The sequence below is a fragment of the Hemitrygon akajei genome, chromosome 17, assembly GCF_048418815.1.
Source record: "Hemitrygon akajei chromosome 17, sHemAka1.3, whole genome shotgun sequence".
Lineage (NCBI taxonomy): Eukaryota > Metazoa > Chordata > Chondrichthyes > Myliobatiformes > Dasyatidae > Hemitrygon > Hemitrygon akajei.
This window is the reverse complement of record NC_133140.1, coordinates 35,152,984-35,171,080: the sequence shown is the minus strand read 5'-3', so window position 1 is coordinate 35,171,080 and position 18,097 is coordinate 35,152,984. Positions and strand designations below refer to the sequence as shown.

Here is an 18,097-nt window from a genome sequence, read left to right as displayed (position 1 = left end):
ATTTGTTTTTACACTATGAGGGCGCCGGAAAGTATATTGTGCCTAAGAGGAGTGTTGGCAAGTAGGAAAGGTCGGAAAACACTGGGACTTTTTGGGAAGGGAGGAGCGGGCAGACGATCGGAGTTGGAAGAAGAAAACAGCCCCTCCCCCAGCGATCCGCAGTCTCCCGCGCCGCGCGGGCGTCGGAACACGCAGGCGCAGTGTGTGTCGCGTCACGAAAGGCGGTTTGTGACGTGGACAGTGGTGACCATGGTGTTGGCGGTTGCAATGGCGCATAACGTGTTTGAAAGGTATGGCGAGCGGACGTGTTTTCTGCTCGGGGAGTGGCGGCCATCACTATCCGCTGTCCGCCCGGTCGGTACCCGCCGTGGCGCGGTTCTTGGCGATATGGTGGTGCAGGGTGAAATCACAGCCGGTCATTCACTCGCCCTGCGCGATGGTGTGGGCAGCGCTCCGGTGCCGAGCCCCGGGTCGGGCTGCCGAGGGGAAGGGGATGGTTGTGTATTGCTGAACCGAGTTACTTTTCACGGGGACGGATTTAACGATAATGATCCGCTTCGCGCTTTGTAAGGATCTCAGACCCAGAGCCAATGTCACGACCCAAGGTAGGAGCATGGCGCATCGTAAACTTACATTGCGATGTCCTCCAGAGCCGGCCTTGTCGCCACCCTCGTCTACTACATTTACAATACTATCCCGAACATGCGAAGTAGTGACCAGGTATGACAGTGTAAAACCACTCTAGTCAGTTTTCTTTCAATTGTCGGCACAAGTACCTATTCATCTTCATCTTCATTGTATGCCGTATCAGCCAAAGTGTTAGTGCTGTCAAATGGGACTTAACCTGCTGTAACCTGGGCTTGGGTGCCCAATTCTGGTTTTGCCTGGATCACACAGCCGAGGTGCAAATGTAGATGAGACAGCAATTTTCCAGTAGTGAGGTGAGAGTGACCAACATTGAGGCACTTCAGGGTGTGCGAAGGCTTGTGGTATCAAGGAGTCCTGGTAAATTTGAAGCCTGCTGGCATCACTCTTCTGGCCCAGGTAGTGCCAGTGAACAAAGCCACCTCAGGTTGATGTCCAGTCACAAACTGGAGAAAATCTGCAGATGCTGGAAGTCCAAGCGACACACACGAAATGCTGCAGGGGCTCAGCAGGCCAGGCAGTGAGTGCAGTTGACATACTGGGCCCGCTGTACTCTTTTCCATAGATACTGCCTGACCTGCTGAGTTCCTCCAGCATGTTGTGTGTGTTGCTCAGGTCGATGTTCTTGTTGCTGTTTGCAGGATTTGTTTGTTGTGCCGGGGAGGGACGGTGATGTTCTTGTTGCTGTTCAAAGGATTTTTTTGCTGGGGAATGTTTTATTTTGAACGGGTTTTGTGGCTGTCTGTGGAGAATTTAAGTCTCAGGGTTGACTACTGCATGCAACCTTTGATATAAATATACTTTGATCTTTGATCAAAGGGACAATAGAGACAGATTAGGGGTGCTGGAAAACTGGAGCAACACATGCTGGATGCTGGAGGAGTTTGGGATCAGGCAGCAGCTAGGAGGGAAATGGACAATCCCTTCATAAGGCTGGAAGGAAGGGGGACATGCGCCAGAAGGAAAGGGCAAGAGGGGAAGAGGTGTTGGTGGATGATGGGTAAATCCAGGTGGAAGGTAGGTAAATGGGATTCCTGTCAGGTGATAGAAGAAGCAAAAGGTTGAACAAGATGGAATCTGATAGGAGAGGGCAGTTGACTGTGGAATAAAGGGAAGGAGGTGAGGAATCTGAAGATGGTGGGCTGTGATGTTGATGCAGGTTGGAGACTATCAGGATGGTACTGCTTCTAGCAGGCCTAACACTCTAACATGGTAGTCGAGGAGGCCCTGGACAGATACGTCAGTGGGAGAATTGGAAGTGGAATTGAATGGCTGCTCACGAGGATATCCTGACCGTTAGCAGCTGGAATGAAGGTGCTCAATGCAGTGGTCCCTCAGTCTGCTTCGGGTCTCTGCAATGTAGAGCAGGTCACGCTGAGGGCACTGGATGCAATACATGGCGCTGATGGAGTTGCATGTGAAAAGCTGCCTCTCCTGGAAAGATTGTTTAGAGCCCTGAATGCTGGTGAGGACAATGAGTAGGGGCAGGTTGCTGGGATAAGAGCCTGGAGGGGATTTAGCGAGGGATGAGCAGACAAGGGAGTGGTGCCGAGTGATCGCTGCAGAAGGTGGAGAGGGGAGGGGAATATGTGCCCCAAAGTGGAACTCTTGCAGTTCTTCTCTCACATTTTGGACTGGGTCAGGAGTTAGCTTTTTCATTGCAGTGCTTGTAAATCTTTGAGATTCTCCGTTGTCCCAATGGATTAGAACTGATCGACTATCTTCTTAGCCGAGACTGACAGCTGTTGGCAGTATGATTATGTGTTATAGTTCTTCGGTCTTTATATAAACTGTTCAATCTTAGCAATAATATTAAAGCGCAGTCTTCAGAAAGAATTTTCAATTACTTTATATATTTAAAACAGTTTCCTGTTGCTACCTACATGATAATATCTTGTGGTTACCTTCCATTTCAAAAAGCTATCAGTCGCACTGAGTGCCTACAAACTGACTGGGTTGGGAAATTTCAAACATTTACCACCTCAGTGCAAATATCTTCGTCACTCGGTCCTAAGTGATTGTCACCTCCTTGGATTTAGGTCTGTCTTTTCAGAATATACATCAAGGCTCATAGATTGTTAAAACCTGTTGCAAAAATGTTTCAGTGTGGTCACCGCTCGCTCCTTTAAGCTGAATGGAATGGGCCTGTTTGGATATATGGAACAATTTCCTTATCTCCGGGAACAGGACAGTGTTGGATGCTATTGGAAAGAGGTTAAAGCTAAGGAGAAAGCACAGAAAAGAATGATTTGTCGGAATGAAAGACTTTATATATTATGACAGACAAAAATAACTTGTTTTCACAAAGAGAATGTTAAATGAAATCTACGTATGTTGTTTGAATTTGGGAGGTTTTAGTAAAACAGGAGTGCGGCAGACTGTAAGATAAAAATCAGAATCAGGTTTATTATCACTGACTGATAGGTCATGAAGTTTGTTGTTTCGTGGCAACAGTGCAACACAAAGATATAGACTACTATAAATTACAAAATAAATATTGCACAATCAGAACTAATGAAGTAGTCTTTGTGGAGTATTCAAAAATCTGCTGGCAGAAGCAGGAGTTCTCCTGTACCACCTCTCCAGTGGTAATTATGAAGCGGGCATGCTTGAGTGGTGAGAGTCCTTAATGATGGATGCTGCCGCTTTCTTGGGACTCCACCTCTCAAAGAAATCCTTAATGTTGGGATGGTCTCTGCCCATGATGGATTGGCTGAGTGTATGTCCCTCTGTGTCCTCTGTCGATCCAGTCAGAATGCTCTCCACCACTCAACTCTAGACATTTGTGACATGCCAAATCTCTTCAAACTCCTAATGCAGTACAGCATGGAGGTGCTTTATTTCAATATTTTGGGCCCAGGATAGATTCTCTGACACACAGAAGCTTGAAGCTGCGACCCTTTTCCACCACAGACCCTCAATGAGGACTGGTGTGTGTTCTCCCAGCTTCCCCTTCCTGAAGTGCACAGTTAATTCCCTGGTGTTGCTGACATTGAGCACGAGGTTGCTGTACATCGCTTCTCAGCCAGCTGATGAATCTCACTCCCTCGCACCTTTCATTTTCAGATTACTAAAAGAACATGGGGAGATTATACTGCAAATACAACAATATGACAGGAAATACAGCAACATTAGCAGTATTTTGCAGAAAGGGCCACAGGATTATTGATTTAAATACATAGTGCAGTTCCTTAGAATACAGACCTTTTTATAGAATTTGAGATATATATAAGTATATAGGATTTCGATATCCTCACCCCCACTCCACTTCAGAAGGTGGTGGTAATGCACCTCAAAGCTGTTTGCAAGCTGCCATATAGCCGGAGGAGAAGAAAAATAACTAAAAGGTGAGGGTGTGGCAGATGTGAAAGTGTTTGTGTAAGGAAAACCATCTCACAGAATAAATAAAATCAAGGTGTATGCAAAGGGAAAGTGAATTGAAACTACATAAGAACTACTGTGAGAATTCATTTTACACTCATGACTGGGGCATAAAGTTAATGCAGTGTAAACTGAATTGCCTCTACAGTGGAACTACATAACCTTCGTTGCTATTTCAATGTTAGCTTACATATGACTTTTGATGTTACATTGCAGATGGATTGCTTCCGTAAGGGTCATAAAACTGAACCAGAGGAAAACCGTCGTAGTCAAAGACGCTGCACCCCCAGGCGTCCAAAGGTCAATGGTTGGAGCTGGCCACCCCATCCCTATCAGATACTATCTTGGATCGCCTACTTGTACTTCCTTATCGTTGTAGTGGGTATACTTATCCCTCTTCTTCCATCGAGATGCGTACCTGCTGGCTACGTTGTATCCTTTTTAACAGGAATGCAAAACCTTACTAGTACACGTTTAAGGAAATAGTTGCACAGCCTGACCTGTTTCCTTGCAGTAATTTTATTTGCAAGTTTCATCTTGCAACAGTGCTGGTTTCAGTTTTGGTGAGCATGGAAATTTAAAAGCATTTTGAACTGATAAAGAACTGTAGTAGGTGGGTATTAATCATTGTGTAAAAATATACTGCATGAATTTTATAATTTATTCTTCTGATTTTAGCACATTTTCCTGTAATAAACTGGAGTCTAAAGTATTAAAGTGTCTACAAGACCAGGAAATCTTACTGCAAATGGCTAGCAAGGACTGCCTGTCTCTGCAGTCTATGAAGGGAACCCTATCATAGAATGGTTGTAGCATAGAAGGAGATCATTTGGAGAATTGAGTCCATGCTCGTTGTCCATCTGAGCAGCTTGTCAGTTCTACCCATTGGCCATTTCTCTGCAACCTTTCAAGATTTTCCTCACCATTTATTTATGCAAGGACAGAATGGAACCTGCCTGCGTCACATATGCAGATTACCATCATTCCAGATTCTCATTGGCCACTTTATTGCATACGGGAGTGGAACTCAGTGTGGCCGTCTGTTGCTGGAGCCCATCCACTTCAAGGTTCAAACATGTTGTGCATTCAGAGAGGCTCTTCTGTACACCACTGTTGTAATGCATGATTACTTGAGTTGCTGCCACATTCCTGTCAGCTTGAACCAGTCTGGCCATTCTCTGACCTCTCATTAATGAGCCATTTTTGCCCACAGAGCTGCTGCTGACTGTATTTTTTATTTGCTTTTTGGCACCATTCTCTGTAAACTCTAGAGACTGTTTTCTATGAAAATCCCGGGAGATCAATAGTTTCTGCGATACTCAAACCACCCAGTCTGGCAAAATCACATTCTTCCCCATTCTGATGTTTAATCTGAATGTCAGCTTCACCTCTTGACCACGTCTGCATGTTTATATGCATTGAGCTGCTACCACATGATTGGTTGATCAGATATTTGCATTAACAAGCTGGTGTGCCTAATAAAGTGAATGTATATGTTGCATAATGAAAATAAGATTTATCTTAAGTCACTCTTAATTGATTTTCCCTTAGTTACATACCTGTGACTTTTAGTTCTTTACCCCTTCACCAGCGGGGACAGCCTCCCACTATCCCCTCTGTCCAGACCCCTCATCACTATCAAATCTACACTCAGATTTCTCTTCTTTAAGAAAAGTGGTGCAAACTTCTGTAATATCTCTAATTGTAGTATCACATTCCAGGAATCACTCTCATAAAGTATTTTATTGCACTCTGTAAAACCTTCTCATCTTTGCTGTCATGGGATGACCAGTACTGAATGTGATACATATGTTTATAAAGGTTCAGCATGACTTCTGTTTCTTTTAATAAAAGATAAAGTCCAGTGTACCTTTCATATCCTCCATGGCTTTACTCCCCAAATTCATTCTGGTGAAACTTTGAACTTTGTTGCTCACTGTTTGTTATACACCTTTAGTCCACCTAAAATGTGGCATTCCAATTCCAAAACTCCCTCTCCCCCTCTCCTCTATTGAAGTATCTGTCTGTAATTTGGGGTTTTCTCGTTATTTTTCCCACTGGTGTGAGTGTTGTGAAACATATCAGCAGCATCAGCAATTTCTGAACCACAGCCATACTTATCTTTCACCCCTTCAGGCTGATCTAAATCATACCCCTCCTTATATACAACAGCAGTTATTCCTGCCATTACAGACATTTACAATACACGCTGCACCCGTAAAGCATTGTGAAGGACCCCACGCTCCCCTCATACAAACTCTTCTCCCTCCTGCCATCTGGCAAAAAGTAAAAAAGCATTCAGGCTCTCATGACCAGACTGTGCAACAGTTTCTTCCCCCAAGCCATCAGACTCCTTAATACCCAGAGAGTAGACTGACATCTACATCATTTATTATTATATGTAATTTGTCCTCTACTGTGCCTGTTGTCTTGTTTATTAATTATTGTACTGCCCTGCACTGTTTTGTGCACTTTATGTAGTCCTGTGTAGGTCTGTAGTCTAGTGTAGTTTTTGTGTTGTCCTACGTAGTTTAGTGTAGCCTTGTGTTGTCTCGCATAGTCTAGTGTAGTTTTGTGTTAAATATTTTTGTTTAATGGGAAAAGCATGAACTAATGATAGAATAGTTAAGGAAGATGGTCAGTATTATCAGTTAAAAAAAGTATTATCAGTGATTTGATTTGATATTAAATCTAAGCTATAAACCTGAATACACTACAAAACATGCAACATAAGTTGGGGGAACTACATTAAAGAATATATCAGTAAACACACAATGAGTAACACACTCACACTCACTCACTCACTCATAAAGCATCTATAGAAAAGAATAAAGAGTTGATGCTTTGGGCCAAGGCCCTTCATTAGGACTGAAATGTCGACTCTAGTAGAACAGGGTTTAATACAAGCAGCCTAATGATTTTACCACCTTAGAAGAAATTACGATTTTTTTCAATATTCATTCGTATATTTTGGAACTATTCACTCTTACAATCCTAAGAAATTTTAGCATGGATCAAATTGATTAAATTATTTTACTTGGGTGATGGTTTGACCAGCTTAACACCAATAATGCAAGACATTTAACTTGGATCAAAGCTGAAGTAGTTGATTTGTGTGTATGAAACTACTGTATTATTTTATTTCAGTGTTTTAAAACTGATAAGCAAAGAATTACAAAATTTCATCCATAATATTCAGAACATTTTAACCTTAACCCGTTTTAGTGGTTTGGTGGTGCTTTTATTTGGCACGTAGCTTTTCAGGTGATTGCAGCCACCATCGACCCAGCTGAGGATAGCGTTCGGGCCAAGGGATATAAAAGATTACCCCCGGTGTACAAAGGCAAACCACTTAAATCTGGTCTCCGTGAGCGTTACTGCCCGCTTTGTGAAGTTCAGGTGTAAGTACCAGACAGAGTAATGCTTCTGTTGCTTAGAGCTGAAAAATATACAAAGTAGAGGATCGGTGAGGTTCATTTGATCAATGGTAGTGTGGCAGTCGGAGTAACACTTTATAGCACTAGCTGTGAGATGAGGTTCAATTCCAAACACTGTCTATAAAGTGTTTGTGTGCTCTCTCTGTGATTGAATGGCTTCCCTCCAGGTACATATTCCAAAATGTATGGGCTAGGGTTATTGAATTGTGAGTTTGCTATGTTTGTGCTGGAAGCATGGTGGTACTTGTGGGCTGCCCCCAGCACATGTGATGGAGTTTTTCTGACTGTGTTGGCCGCTGAGACAAAACAGTGCGTTTTACTGTAAGTTTTGATGTTTCAATGTACATGTGACAAATAAAGCTGATCAGATCAGGTTTGAAGAACTTTGTACCTAACCTCTGACCTTATGTCTTTGTAGACCTATGATGTCGTAAGCCATGTGAATAATACAAAATCATGTATATTATTCAATGCAGAATTAAGATTGTCTAAACTGATATCTTTATGTTTATATCATTGTCTATATCATATTAACAGTTTTGGATTCCAACCAGTAGTTATTTGATGCCTTTATAGTAACTGCAAATTATTGCCTTAGAATTGTAAAATTGATTGAAAATGCTTGCAACAAAGAAATTATTTCTTTAAGTTCACTGCACTACTGTTTCAAAGTTCAAAGTAAGTTTGTTATCAAAGTGCATATATGTCACCCTGAGACTCATTGTCTTACACAGTAAATGCAAGAAACAAAAGAATCAATGAAAGATTGCATCCTATAGGATGGTCAATCAACCTTCATGCAAAAGGCAACAAACTGTGCAAATATAAAAGAGAAAAGAAATATAATAAATAAGCAATAAATGTCAAGAGCATGAGATGAAGGAGTGTATGAAAGTGAGCCCACAGGTTGTGGGAACAGTTCAGTGATGGTATGAGTGAAGTTGTCCCCTCTGGTTCATTAACCCTTCCACTCCCAGGATCAATCTCGTGAACCTCCTCTGGAACCTCCACAATGAATATTCTGATCTGTGCTCTCCTTCAGACCTTGACTGTTCATCTGTTACAACTTCCCACCATGTAGTTTCCCTACAGATGCTGTTTTAGAATGCTGTGCGATGTGTAGGCTATTTGCACTGCAGTGTTAGTGTAATTTATTTGTATTTTGACCAAATCAGAAGCACACTAGGACTCTACAGTTATTCCTCTGTGGGAAAAGTATAGAAGTTCCTATTTTTTCATATTTATTATAATTTCGGGATGATAGATCATTATATTTTTTTGTACTTCTGATTCACAGGTGTCGAAATTCCCATCACTGCAATAAATGCAAGAAGTGTGTAGGTAATTTTGATCATCACTGTAAGTGGCTCAACAATTGTGTAGGAGGCAGAAATTACCGGTAAGGCAGGTTTTTGTATGCTTGTGAATAAGAAAAAATACACATAGCTATTTCGTAATATTTTTGAGTGGAGCAAAAATTGAATTAAACTGTTATGACCATGAATAATTACATGGTCCTGACTAGAGGCTGCGGTCGGGTCTGGTTTTAACATCATTAAGTTGAAACTTGGCCCAATCAGAACCAGTTCAAACACAAAGCAAGCTAAAGTTCTTAAATTTTGGACCAGACCCTGACCATCACTGTGAATGTAAGTTTCGTATATGCTATTGATTGGAGGTATGATATAATGGTCCTGATATATTAAGTGGTGTTGTATCGAAGGTTTTGCCTAATTTGGAGTGCTAACTGACGTAGAGCTTTATTTCAGTATATCTGTTAATGTTTTCATTCAGTAAAGTGCAGATGATTTAAACGAGTGTTACTGGACTCACTGCTGTCCGTTTCACTCATGTTTGGGAGTGCTGGATACCAAATATATCTCCAAAGTATGTTCAAAGATCGTGTAACTGTACTTTGCATCTTGACATTTAAAAGCCGTGTTCGTTGTGAGGGTGTACAGAAATATAATGTAGAAGGAAATTTACAGAATGTACTGTTCACTCTGCACTGAATGCTTTGAATACTGTATTGGGAATCAGAGCTGGAAAACGAATGCCTCTTTGCTTTTGAGATCAGTTTTGCAGGTACCACTAGATGCGGATATTTAACCTCCTGTTTGATTGTGGAACAAGCATAACGTTTCATTTTCAGTTCAATATTATTTTGCTTTCCCTGATTAAGCTCAACCCATCTCAGCATTTGCTCCAGTTTCCAGATTTTGGTTATTGGTTTATCATGGTTACATACGGAGATACAGAGGAAAGCTTGTCTTGCAGACTGTTCATACAGTCAAATCCTTTGAAGTAGAGCAAGGTTATACAACATGATGATACAGAATAAAAAGTTACAGAGAAAGTGCAGTGCAGGTAAGCTGTATAGTGCAGCATCATAATGAAGACTGCAAAGCCAAGAGTCCATTTATTTTACAAAGGAGCAGTCTTATAACAGCAGGATAGAAGCCCCCTTGAGCCTGTTGTAGTTGCTTTCAGACCTGTGCATCTTCTGCCCAGTGGGAGAGGGGAGAAGAAAGAATGCCTGGGGTGGGGGGGGTCTTTGATATTGCTGGCTGCTTTACAGAGGCAGCAAGAAGTATAGACAGAGTTCATAGAGATGAGGCCGATTCCCGTGATGTGCTGAGCTGTGAACACAACTCACTGCAGTTTCTGCAATCAAAGCCAAGCCGGGATGTATTCAGATGATCTGGCGGCTCTCCTGTACAGTGACAGAGTGTTCAGGAGAATATTCACAGGCAATAACCAGCTACTGGAAGGTTATCAGATTGTCTGCCATGCTGATTGTGTCAGGTGGACCTCACCACTGTAGATTCTTGTGTTATGCCGTTGGCCCCCTCCTTTGTGAAAATCGCAAGAACTCTAGTTAAGGGGGGTCAGCTGACCCAAGAGGGAGACGTGCGAAAGACCACGTTCTTCCAAGACGCAGAATAAAAGTGACTTTGACTATTGTCTCATGGAGACCACCTGAAAAGCCCTCGGGCAAAGTGGGCTGGTTGAGAGAGAGATCGCATTACCTGCAACTTGATTGACACCTGCGATCTCGTGAAGAAGTATAAAGGCGGGTCTGAGGGGAGGACCCTCAGATGCACCAAGGAAACACACGAAGGAGAAACGCTAGAAATCCTGCGACAGCGTTTTAATAGCTACAGCCGGTGGTGGGGTTCGTGTGCGTCCTTCCCTTGCCTGGGATTGGCGACTTCACCACGGAAGACGGCCTAGCTACAGGGGAAGCCACAGATGAGAGTCCATTCCCCCAACGAGACTTCCGACTACCTCCTACAGGTTGGAAAACCTGTCGGGTAAATGCTTCATGTTCTCTGTCTTTCTAACTAAACGTGCACCAACGCGACACTTCCGCCGACAACTAAGTGAAACTGCCGTGATCTAAAAGACTTTTAGCTATCCAGTGAACGATATAAAATCTACATTACCCCTAGACGACGATCGAGCTTGTGTTTTGAATGATTATTATTACACCGGTGTTTTAGATTGAGTTTTGATGATCTGAATGTTTTGTATTAACCATACGTTTGTGCCCTTGTTGAATAAAACGGTTGAAAATAGTAGCATCCGACTCAGCTGATCCATCTATCTTTGCTGGTAAGTTACCTGGTTACGGGGTTTTCGTAACAAGAGCCACAGATGAGAGTCCATTCCCCCAACGAGACTTCCGACTACCTCCTACAGGTTGGAAAACCTGTCGGGTAAATGCTTCATGTTCTCTGTCTTTCTAACTAAACGTGCACCAACGCGACACTTCCGCCGACAACTAAGTGAAACTGCCGTGATCTGAAAGACTTTTAGCTATCCAGTGAACGATATAAAATCTACATTACCCCTAGACAACTGTAGAGCTTATTTCTGATTGATTATGGTTACACCGGTGTTTTAGATTGAGTTTTGACGATTTGAATGTTTTGTATTAACCATACGTTTGTGCCCTTGTTGAATAAAACGTTTGAAAATAGTAGCATCCGACTCAGCTGATCCATCTATCTTTGCTGGTAAGTTACCTGGTTACGGGGTTTTCGTAACAAGTGGGGTTCTCGTCCCGGATTTGAAACCAAACGGGAGGGTCAGTGAATCGGGCTGTAAGTCCAAACGTAAATCTGGTTACGCAGGTAGCCAGACAGGAAACCAGCAAAGATGGACGTGGGTGAATTTATGAAAAGCCCAACTATGGAGGCGCTAGGGATGGCCACAAAATCAGACTTAGTAAGTTTGGCGCAGGCATTAGACCTCACAGCGGTGAAGCCAGCAATGAAAAAGCAGGAAGTGCTAAGGGTCATACAACAGCATTACGTTGGGAAGAAGGTGTTTACAGCTGAGGATTTGGAAAATATTCCCGAAAGGAGATTAGTGAGTGGGACAAATCAGGCAGAGTTGGAGAAAGCAAGGCTGGAATATGAGTTTAAAATAAAGCAGCTAGAAATAGAAGCAGCTCAGAAGGCTGCCGAGAGAGCCGAGAGAGAAGCCGAGAGAGCCGAGAGGGCAAGAGAAGCCGAGAGAGCCGAGAGGGAAAGAGAGCAGGTGTTCAAACTAAAGCAGCTAGAAGCAGAAGAGAGAGAGAAACAAAGGAACTATGAATTGGAGCTGGACAGGCGAAAACAAGAGCGAAGAACTCAAGGGGGAGAGAGAGAGGAGGGGTTTGATATTAGTCGGGCGTTGAGGTTGGTCCCCCCGTTCGAGGAGACGGATGTTGATAGTTATTTCTTGCTCTTTGAAAAGGTGGCAGAGAATCAGCAGTGGCCCAGAGAGCAATGGGTGGCGTTGTTACAAAGTGTGTTACGAGGAAAAGCACAGCGGGTATATGCCGCGCTGCCCACAGAAAGGGACGGGAATTATGATCAAGTAAAGGAGGCCATTCTCCGAGGTTACGAGTTAGTACCTGAGGCGTATAGACAAAGGTTCCGAAATTTAAAAAGAGGGTGGAATCAAACGTATACAGAGCTAGCCCATGAGAAGGGTGTGCTCTTGGACCGTTGGTGCACAGCTGAAAAGGTGGCCGAGAACTATGGGCGTCTCAGGGAGCTAGTTTTGATTGAGGAATTTAAAAGTTGCGTTCCGGAAGAGATCCGAATGTATTTAAATGAGCGGACGAATCAGTCCATCTCAGAGATGGCTAGGCTCGCAGATGAATATGCCCTAACCCACAAGACAAAGTTTTCCTCGCCAAAAAGTTACCCGAGAGACCGTCGGAATGGTAGGGACAGTCCGCCGGCTAAGGGAGAAACTCCACCGGGAGCTAGCACAAAAAGTGAGGATAACAGACAGGAAACCTGGAGATCTCCTGGTTTAAACTGTTTTAATTGTGGAAAGGTGGGACATATTGCATCAAAGTGCTTTGCTCTGAGAAAGGAGCCAGAGAGGGAGAGAGCAGCGAGCCCTATCGGGCGTGCAGTGGTAATCAGGAAGTTGACAAGAGGGCCCCAGGTAGATGGAGTACCGGAGGGGCGGGAGACATTTAGTTCCGAAGGAACCGTGTCTTTGAGGGAAGTGGACCCCCCCATCCCCGTACGAATTTGGAGAGACACGGGGGCGGAACTATCGTTAATTAGCCGTAATGTGTTAAATTTCGGCCCTCGGACGGGGGAGGTTGCCCTGAGAGGAATCGGGAACCAGACCGCGGTCGTGCCTTTGCATAGGGTCTTTCTCGATTGCGAGTTGGTGTCGGGACCTGTGGAGCTAGGCGTCCTGCCGGAGTTACCGGGGGAGGGCGTGGACCTCCTGTTGGGTAATGACCTCGCGGGTGGGAAGATCGGAACCGCCCTGATAGTTGAGGCCCCGCCCATGGAGTCCCCGAGCTATCGCGCATGCGCGGTCACTCGCAGCCTGTCGAGAGCGGCGACTGGGACCGCGCGCAGTTTGAAATTGGCCCCGACGTTTTTACCGACACTACACCACGAGGGTTCAGAGGGTGGTAAAACGGAAGGTAGTAAAGTAAAATGGGGTAAGGGTAAGGAGATAGCCCTCCCCTTAGTGAAGAGAAAGGTCCTAGAGGTAGGAAATAAAGATGAGAAACGGATAAAGCTGTTAAAACGTCCAGAATTGGACGTGGTTGATCTGTCTGGTTTGGCAGAATTGTTTGGAGAAGTTGAGAGTCCTAAAGATGTTCTCGATGGTCCCGAGAGTGAAATGAGGGCAGTCTTAGAGGAGAAGGGTATCCTTGCTGTGGAGAAGTCAGCTGAAATGGCCGAGGAGGTTGTTTCAGCTCGCAGGGTTGCGCCTTCCCCAACGGGGGGCTGCCTAGAGAGTAACTGGAAGGATCGGGGGACGTTAGAATCTGAAAAAGGTACGGGTGTTGAAAGCCTGGAAGAGGCCAATGTCCCGTTTGAGTGTGTCCAAGATGGGGATGCACGTGGTGCTGACCCTGGTAACGGAGCTCAGGGGAAGTCTGAGGTATTTGATTCAGGGGAACGGGGCGGCCGTCCTCGTGAGTCAGATAGACCTGGTTCGGGGAAAAAGGGGTTAACCTTGGGAAGTGTGAGTTCCCAGAGGGTTGTACAGAAGGGGGTCTTCAGAGTTAATGTGGAGTTTACGAATGGGGAGATAACTGTTGTTGTGGAGGGAGACGGGAAATCTGTAATTCCCAAATCGAAGGAAGAAAATTTAATGTCTGGATTGATGTCAGAAGCAGCAACCAGGCTGCAGAGACAATGGCTTGGTAACACGGTGCCTGCGAATCAATTACAGGTTGATTTGGAATGTAAAGGTGCCCCACACGCTATTGTTATTCAAGAGGGTGCTGTGAAAAGGCAGAATTTGAAATGCTGTCTGAACAAAGCGAGATCGCTTGCGGATCTTAAATTGGAAACTAATAGCATGACGGGTCCTGAAGAGAAAAACGACCAATTGCCTAAAATTAAGGAATTGGGTGGTCTAAGTTTGGAACACGCTGATAAAATAACTCCTATGAAAGGAGCGGGCGAAAGCCTATTTCGCCAGGGTGCCCAAGATCGCCACGAGGGAATTAACCGGAAAAAAGGCGAGGGTTAATGGGGGCGCGATTTTTAAAATAGCAGAAGCCGGTTTTAAGGGATTTTGACAAAGTATGTGAATAATAAAGACAACACCCATGGAAGCTTGACTGTTAAGTTTGAAAGTAGCATAAAAATTTGTCTTTTGCATGAACCTTTGTAGATGTATGTAAGCTAAGATCACACCTCCTTAGTTATGTTGCCGAAGAAAGCAAATAAATAAGGTGGTTATTGAGCTGAAGTTTGATGCTACCAGGCGTTAGTAGGGCACATGAGGTTAAGGTATTAAAGAAAAGGGGCACTGTACTTGTTACCTGTTTAGATACTGACTTGAATGTATAACAGTAGTACTCTGTGAAGAGAAAAGCTTGTGTAGTATGTAGATTCAAAAAAAAAAATTCCTGTGTCAACCTGTTTTTAACCGCTGGTTAAAAACCCATTATGGGGGGAAGTGTTATGCCGTTGGCCCCCTCCTTTGTGAAAATCACAAGAACTCTAGTTAAGGGGGGGTCAACTGACCCAAGAGAGAGAGACGTGCGAAAGACCACGTTCTTCCAAGAAGCAGAATAAAAGTGACTTTGACTATTGTCTCATGGAGACCACCTGAAAAGCCCTCGGGCAAAGTGGGCTGGTTGAGAGAGAGATCGCATTACCTGCAACTTGATTGACACCTGCGATCTCGTGAAGAAGTATAAAGGCGGGTCTGAGGGGAGGACCCTCAGATGCACCAAGGAAACACACGAAGGAGAAACGCTAGAAATCCTGCGACAGCGTTTTAATAGCTACAGCCGGTGGTGGGGTTCGTGTGCGTCCTTCCCTTGCCTGGGATTGGCGACTTCACCACGGAAGACGGCCTAGCTACAGGGGAAGCCACAGATGAGAGTCCATTCCCCCAACGAGACTTCCGACTACCTCCTACAGGTTGGAAAACCTGTCGGGTAAATGCTTCATGTTCTCTGTCTTTCTAACTAAACGTGCACCAACGCGACACTTCCGCCGACAACTAAGTGAAACTGCCGTGATCTGAAAGACTTTTAGCTATCCAGTGAACGATATAAAATCTACATTACCCCTAGACAACTGTAGAGCTTATTTCTGATTGATTATGGTTACATCGGTGTTTTAGATTGAGTTTTGACGATTTGAATGTTTTGTATTAACCATACGTTTGTGCCCTTGTTGAATAAAACGTTTGAAAATAGTAGCATCCGACTCAGCTGATCCATCTATCTTTGCTGGTAAGTTACCTGGTTACGGGGTTTTCGTAACACTTGCCAATGACCAAAAGCAAAGGAGGGTGATCCCACTTCCTCCCAAATCCCAAAGGTGGGTTAATGAGCTGCTGTAAATTGCCCCTAATGTGCAGGTAAGAGGTGTAATCCAGGGAGCTGGTGAGAACATGAGGAGAATAAGAAGTGAGAGTACTGCAGGACTGGTGTAAATGGAGAGCTGGTGAAACATTTGTTGCATCAAGGTGTAACACACGCAGAATGCTGGAGGAACTTAACAGATCAGGCAGCATCATGGTGAAAAATAAACAGTAAACGTTTCAGCTTGAAACCCTTCATTGGGACTCGTTTGACTGTTTATTCAGAGATATTAAAGAAAAAGTTCATATTTTCATAATCTTTGCAAAAATTGCTCAGCCATCCCTTCTGCACCACATCTGTTCAATAGGCTTTGACAGCAGAAAATCAGAATTTTAACAGTTCAGGTCACTGAAGTCTTTACAGTGCACATGCTTTAAAACTCATTAACTTGATGTTTTTAATTTGCTTTCTCCTGTAGGTACTTCCTGGGCTGTGTTATCTCTGCTGTCTTTTGTTGTCTGATAGTCATCATCATTTCAGGCTTTGTCTTTGTTGGATTCTTTACAAATCCAAAACTGCTTCGAAGCAGCCCTGAATTTGGATGTAAGTTTATTTGCTAAATTTTAATTTCAGTGATGTTATGTCTCGGATGCTTTGTACAAGGCAAGTTATTTTGCTACCTGTTTTAATTGTGTTTGAATGATGTGAGAATTCTTTCAGGAGTCACTTCTATTTTGAATCTTTTTCCTGTGTGCTCACACAATTATGTTTATGAAGAGAGATGTCTGATGTTTTTGCCTCCTTTTGGTAGGAGCCCAAGACCATGTATAAAGACTCTGCAGTTCCATTGGCTAATTTTAGCTAATTTTCCAGAGATGATTTCAGTTTCCCTATCAAGGGGTAGTGGTAGATGCAGCTACAATAGGGGCATTTAAACAACATTTAGAAAGGCACATGGATGATTGAAGGAGGGAAGGGTTAGATTTTGGTTAAATAGTTGGCTCTGAAGAGCCTTTACTCTTCAGTAGTTTCTGTAGTTTCTCTGAATCCCATGTTACAAGTGGGGATCTATACTTACACAATACTTTCTCTTGCATTGAGCCATTTAATCAGTGAGGACAAAATAATGCACTGCCATTGTTTATTAGTTGAGACTAACATTAGACTCTGGTTGGACAAGACTACTGCAGAAGAAACAACACAAATTGTCAGGTTTGACTTCTGGTCACTGTACTGTGGATCCATAAGATTTGGACACGAGTCACTGCTTTGAGTGGGTTAACAGTCACAGGCCAGTCTCTCCTTTGCCACACTTTCTCCAGTCTAAGGATGCGAAGATGACACGAGGTGTTTCATGGTGCTGTGTTCCTCTGTGAGGCACATTTTCCCTGGCGCATAAGGCTGAGGGATTAGGAAAGGGTTCAACAAATGGGGCTATCAGGGAAATGGATGAAATTCAAGGATGGGGATCATGGAAGAAATAGAAGCAGATTGGGGGGGGGTAATGGGTTGAAACATTGTGACTTAGTAGACGTGCAGTAAAAGCTTTGGGAATATTGTGCTTTAATGAGCTAGCCATGGTACTACATCTTCCCACAATGCTTTGCAGGTGCTGAGCTTGGCAGCGCTGCACTCTGACCTGTGTGTTCCTGTGTCAGCTGACTGGAGGAACTCACAAATAATTTTAAATGCAATTGACATTATACCAAATCTTATTCCCTCACCCTTCTGTGTGAATAAAAACTGACAATATTATTTTGTTTCTTTTAAACATTTATTTTATTTCCTGACATAACGTGTGTATGAGTGAAATTTATTCTGTATCTCAAAATTTTTGGATACTGATTTGTGAAATCCGTAAGTGACTTTCTGTAACCTAAGTGGCTTGTAACCCAAACGCAAGGTCACCTGTACATGTCTAAAGAGAAGAGATTCAAGCTGTGGGATCTTTATAGATTCCTCAAGAAGGCAGCATCCATCATAAGGCCTGCCATCACCCAGGACATGCCCTCTTCTCATTTTTAAAAACAAGAAGGAGGTACAGGATGCTGAAGATACAAACTCAACGTTTCAGCTTTTTTCCCTTTGTTATAATATTTCTGAATGAACAATGAATCCAAGAGCCCTCCGTCATTTTTTACACTACTTACGTAATTTAATTATATAGGTAGAGAGATAGAGAGATATACTTACTACAGTACAGTGCAAAAGTCTTAGGCACGTGTATAGCTGGGGTGTCTGTACTGTAGTAAGCTTATATATTCCACTGTACTGCTGCCACAAAAATAACAAATTTCATGACACATGTAAGTGGTGATAAACCTGGTTCTGA

At 43.5% G+C, this 18,097-nt stretch overlaps 1 protein-coding gene across 3 annotated transcripts in view; it reads left to right on the top strand.

Annotated features, from left to right (window-relative positions):
* Positions 1 to 208: 208 nt before the first annotated feature.
* Positions 209 to 18,097, top strand: part of LOC140740594 (palmitoyltransferase ZDHHC1-like) — a 39,732-nt gene continuing 21,843 nt past the window's right edge. For 2 of the 3 annotated variants that reach the window (XM_073069881.1, XM_073069880.1), the window contains exons 1-5: positions 481 to 605; positions 4,243 to 4,458; positions 7,252 to 7,427; positions 8,761 to 8,862; positions 16,244 to 16,368. In XM_073069881.1, coding sequence (XP_072925982.1) covers positions 591 to 605; positions 4,243 to 4,458; positions 7,252 to 7,427; positions 8,761 to 8,862; positions 16,244 to 16,368 — 634 coding nt within the window. In that variant the 5' untranslated portion in view covers positions 481 to 590. Of the gene's footprint in view, positions 291 to 480; positions 606 to 4,242; positions 4,459 to 7,251; positions 7,428 to 8,760; positions 8,863 to 16,243; positions 16,369 to 18,097 lie in introns of those variants that run through there. The other variant, XM_073069882.1, reaches the window with a different exon arrangement.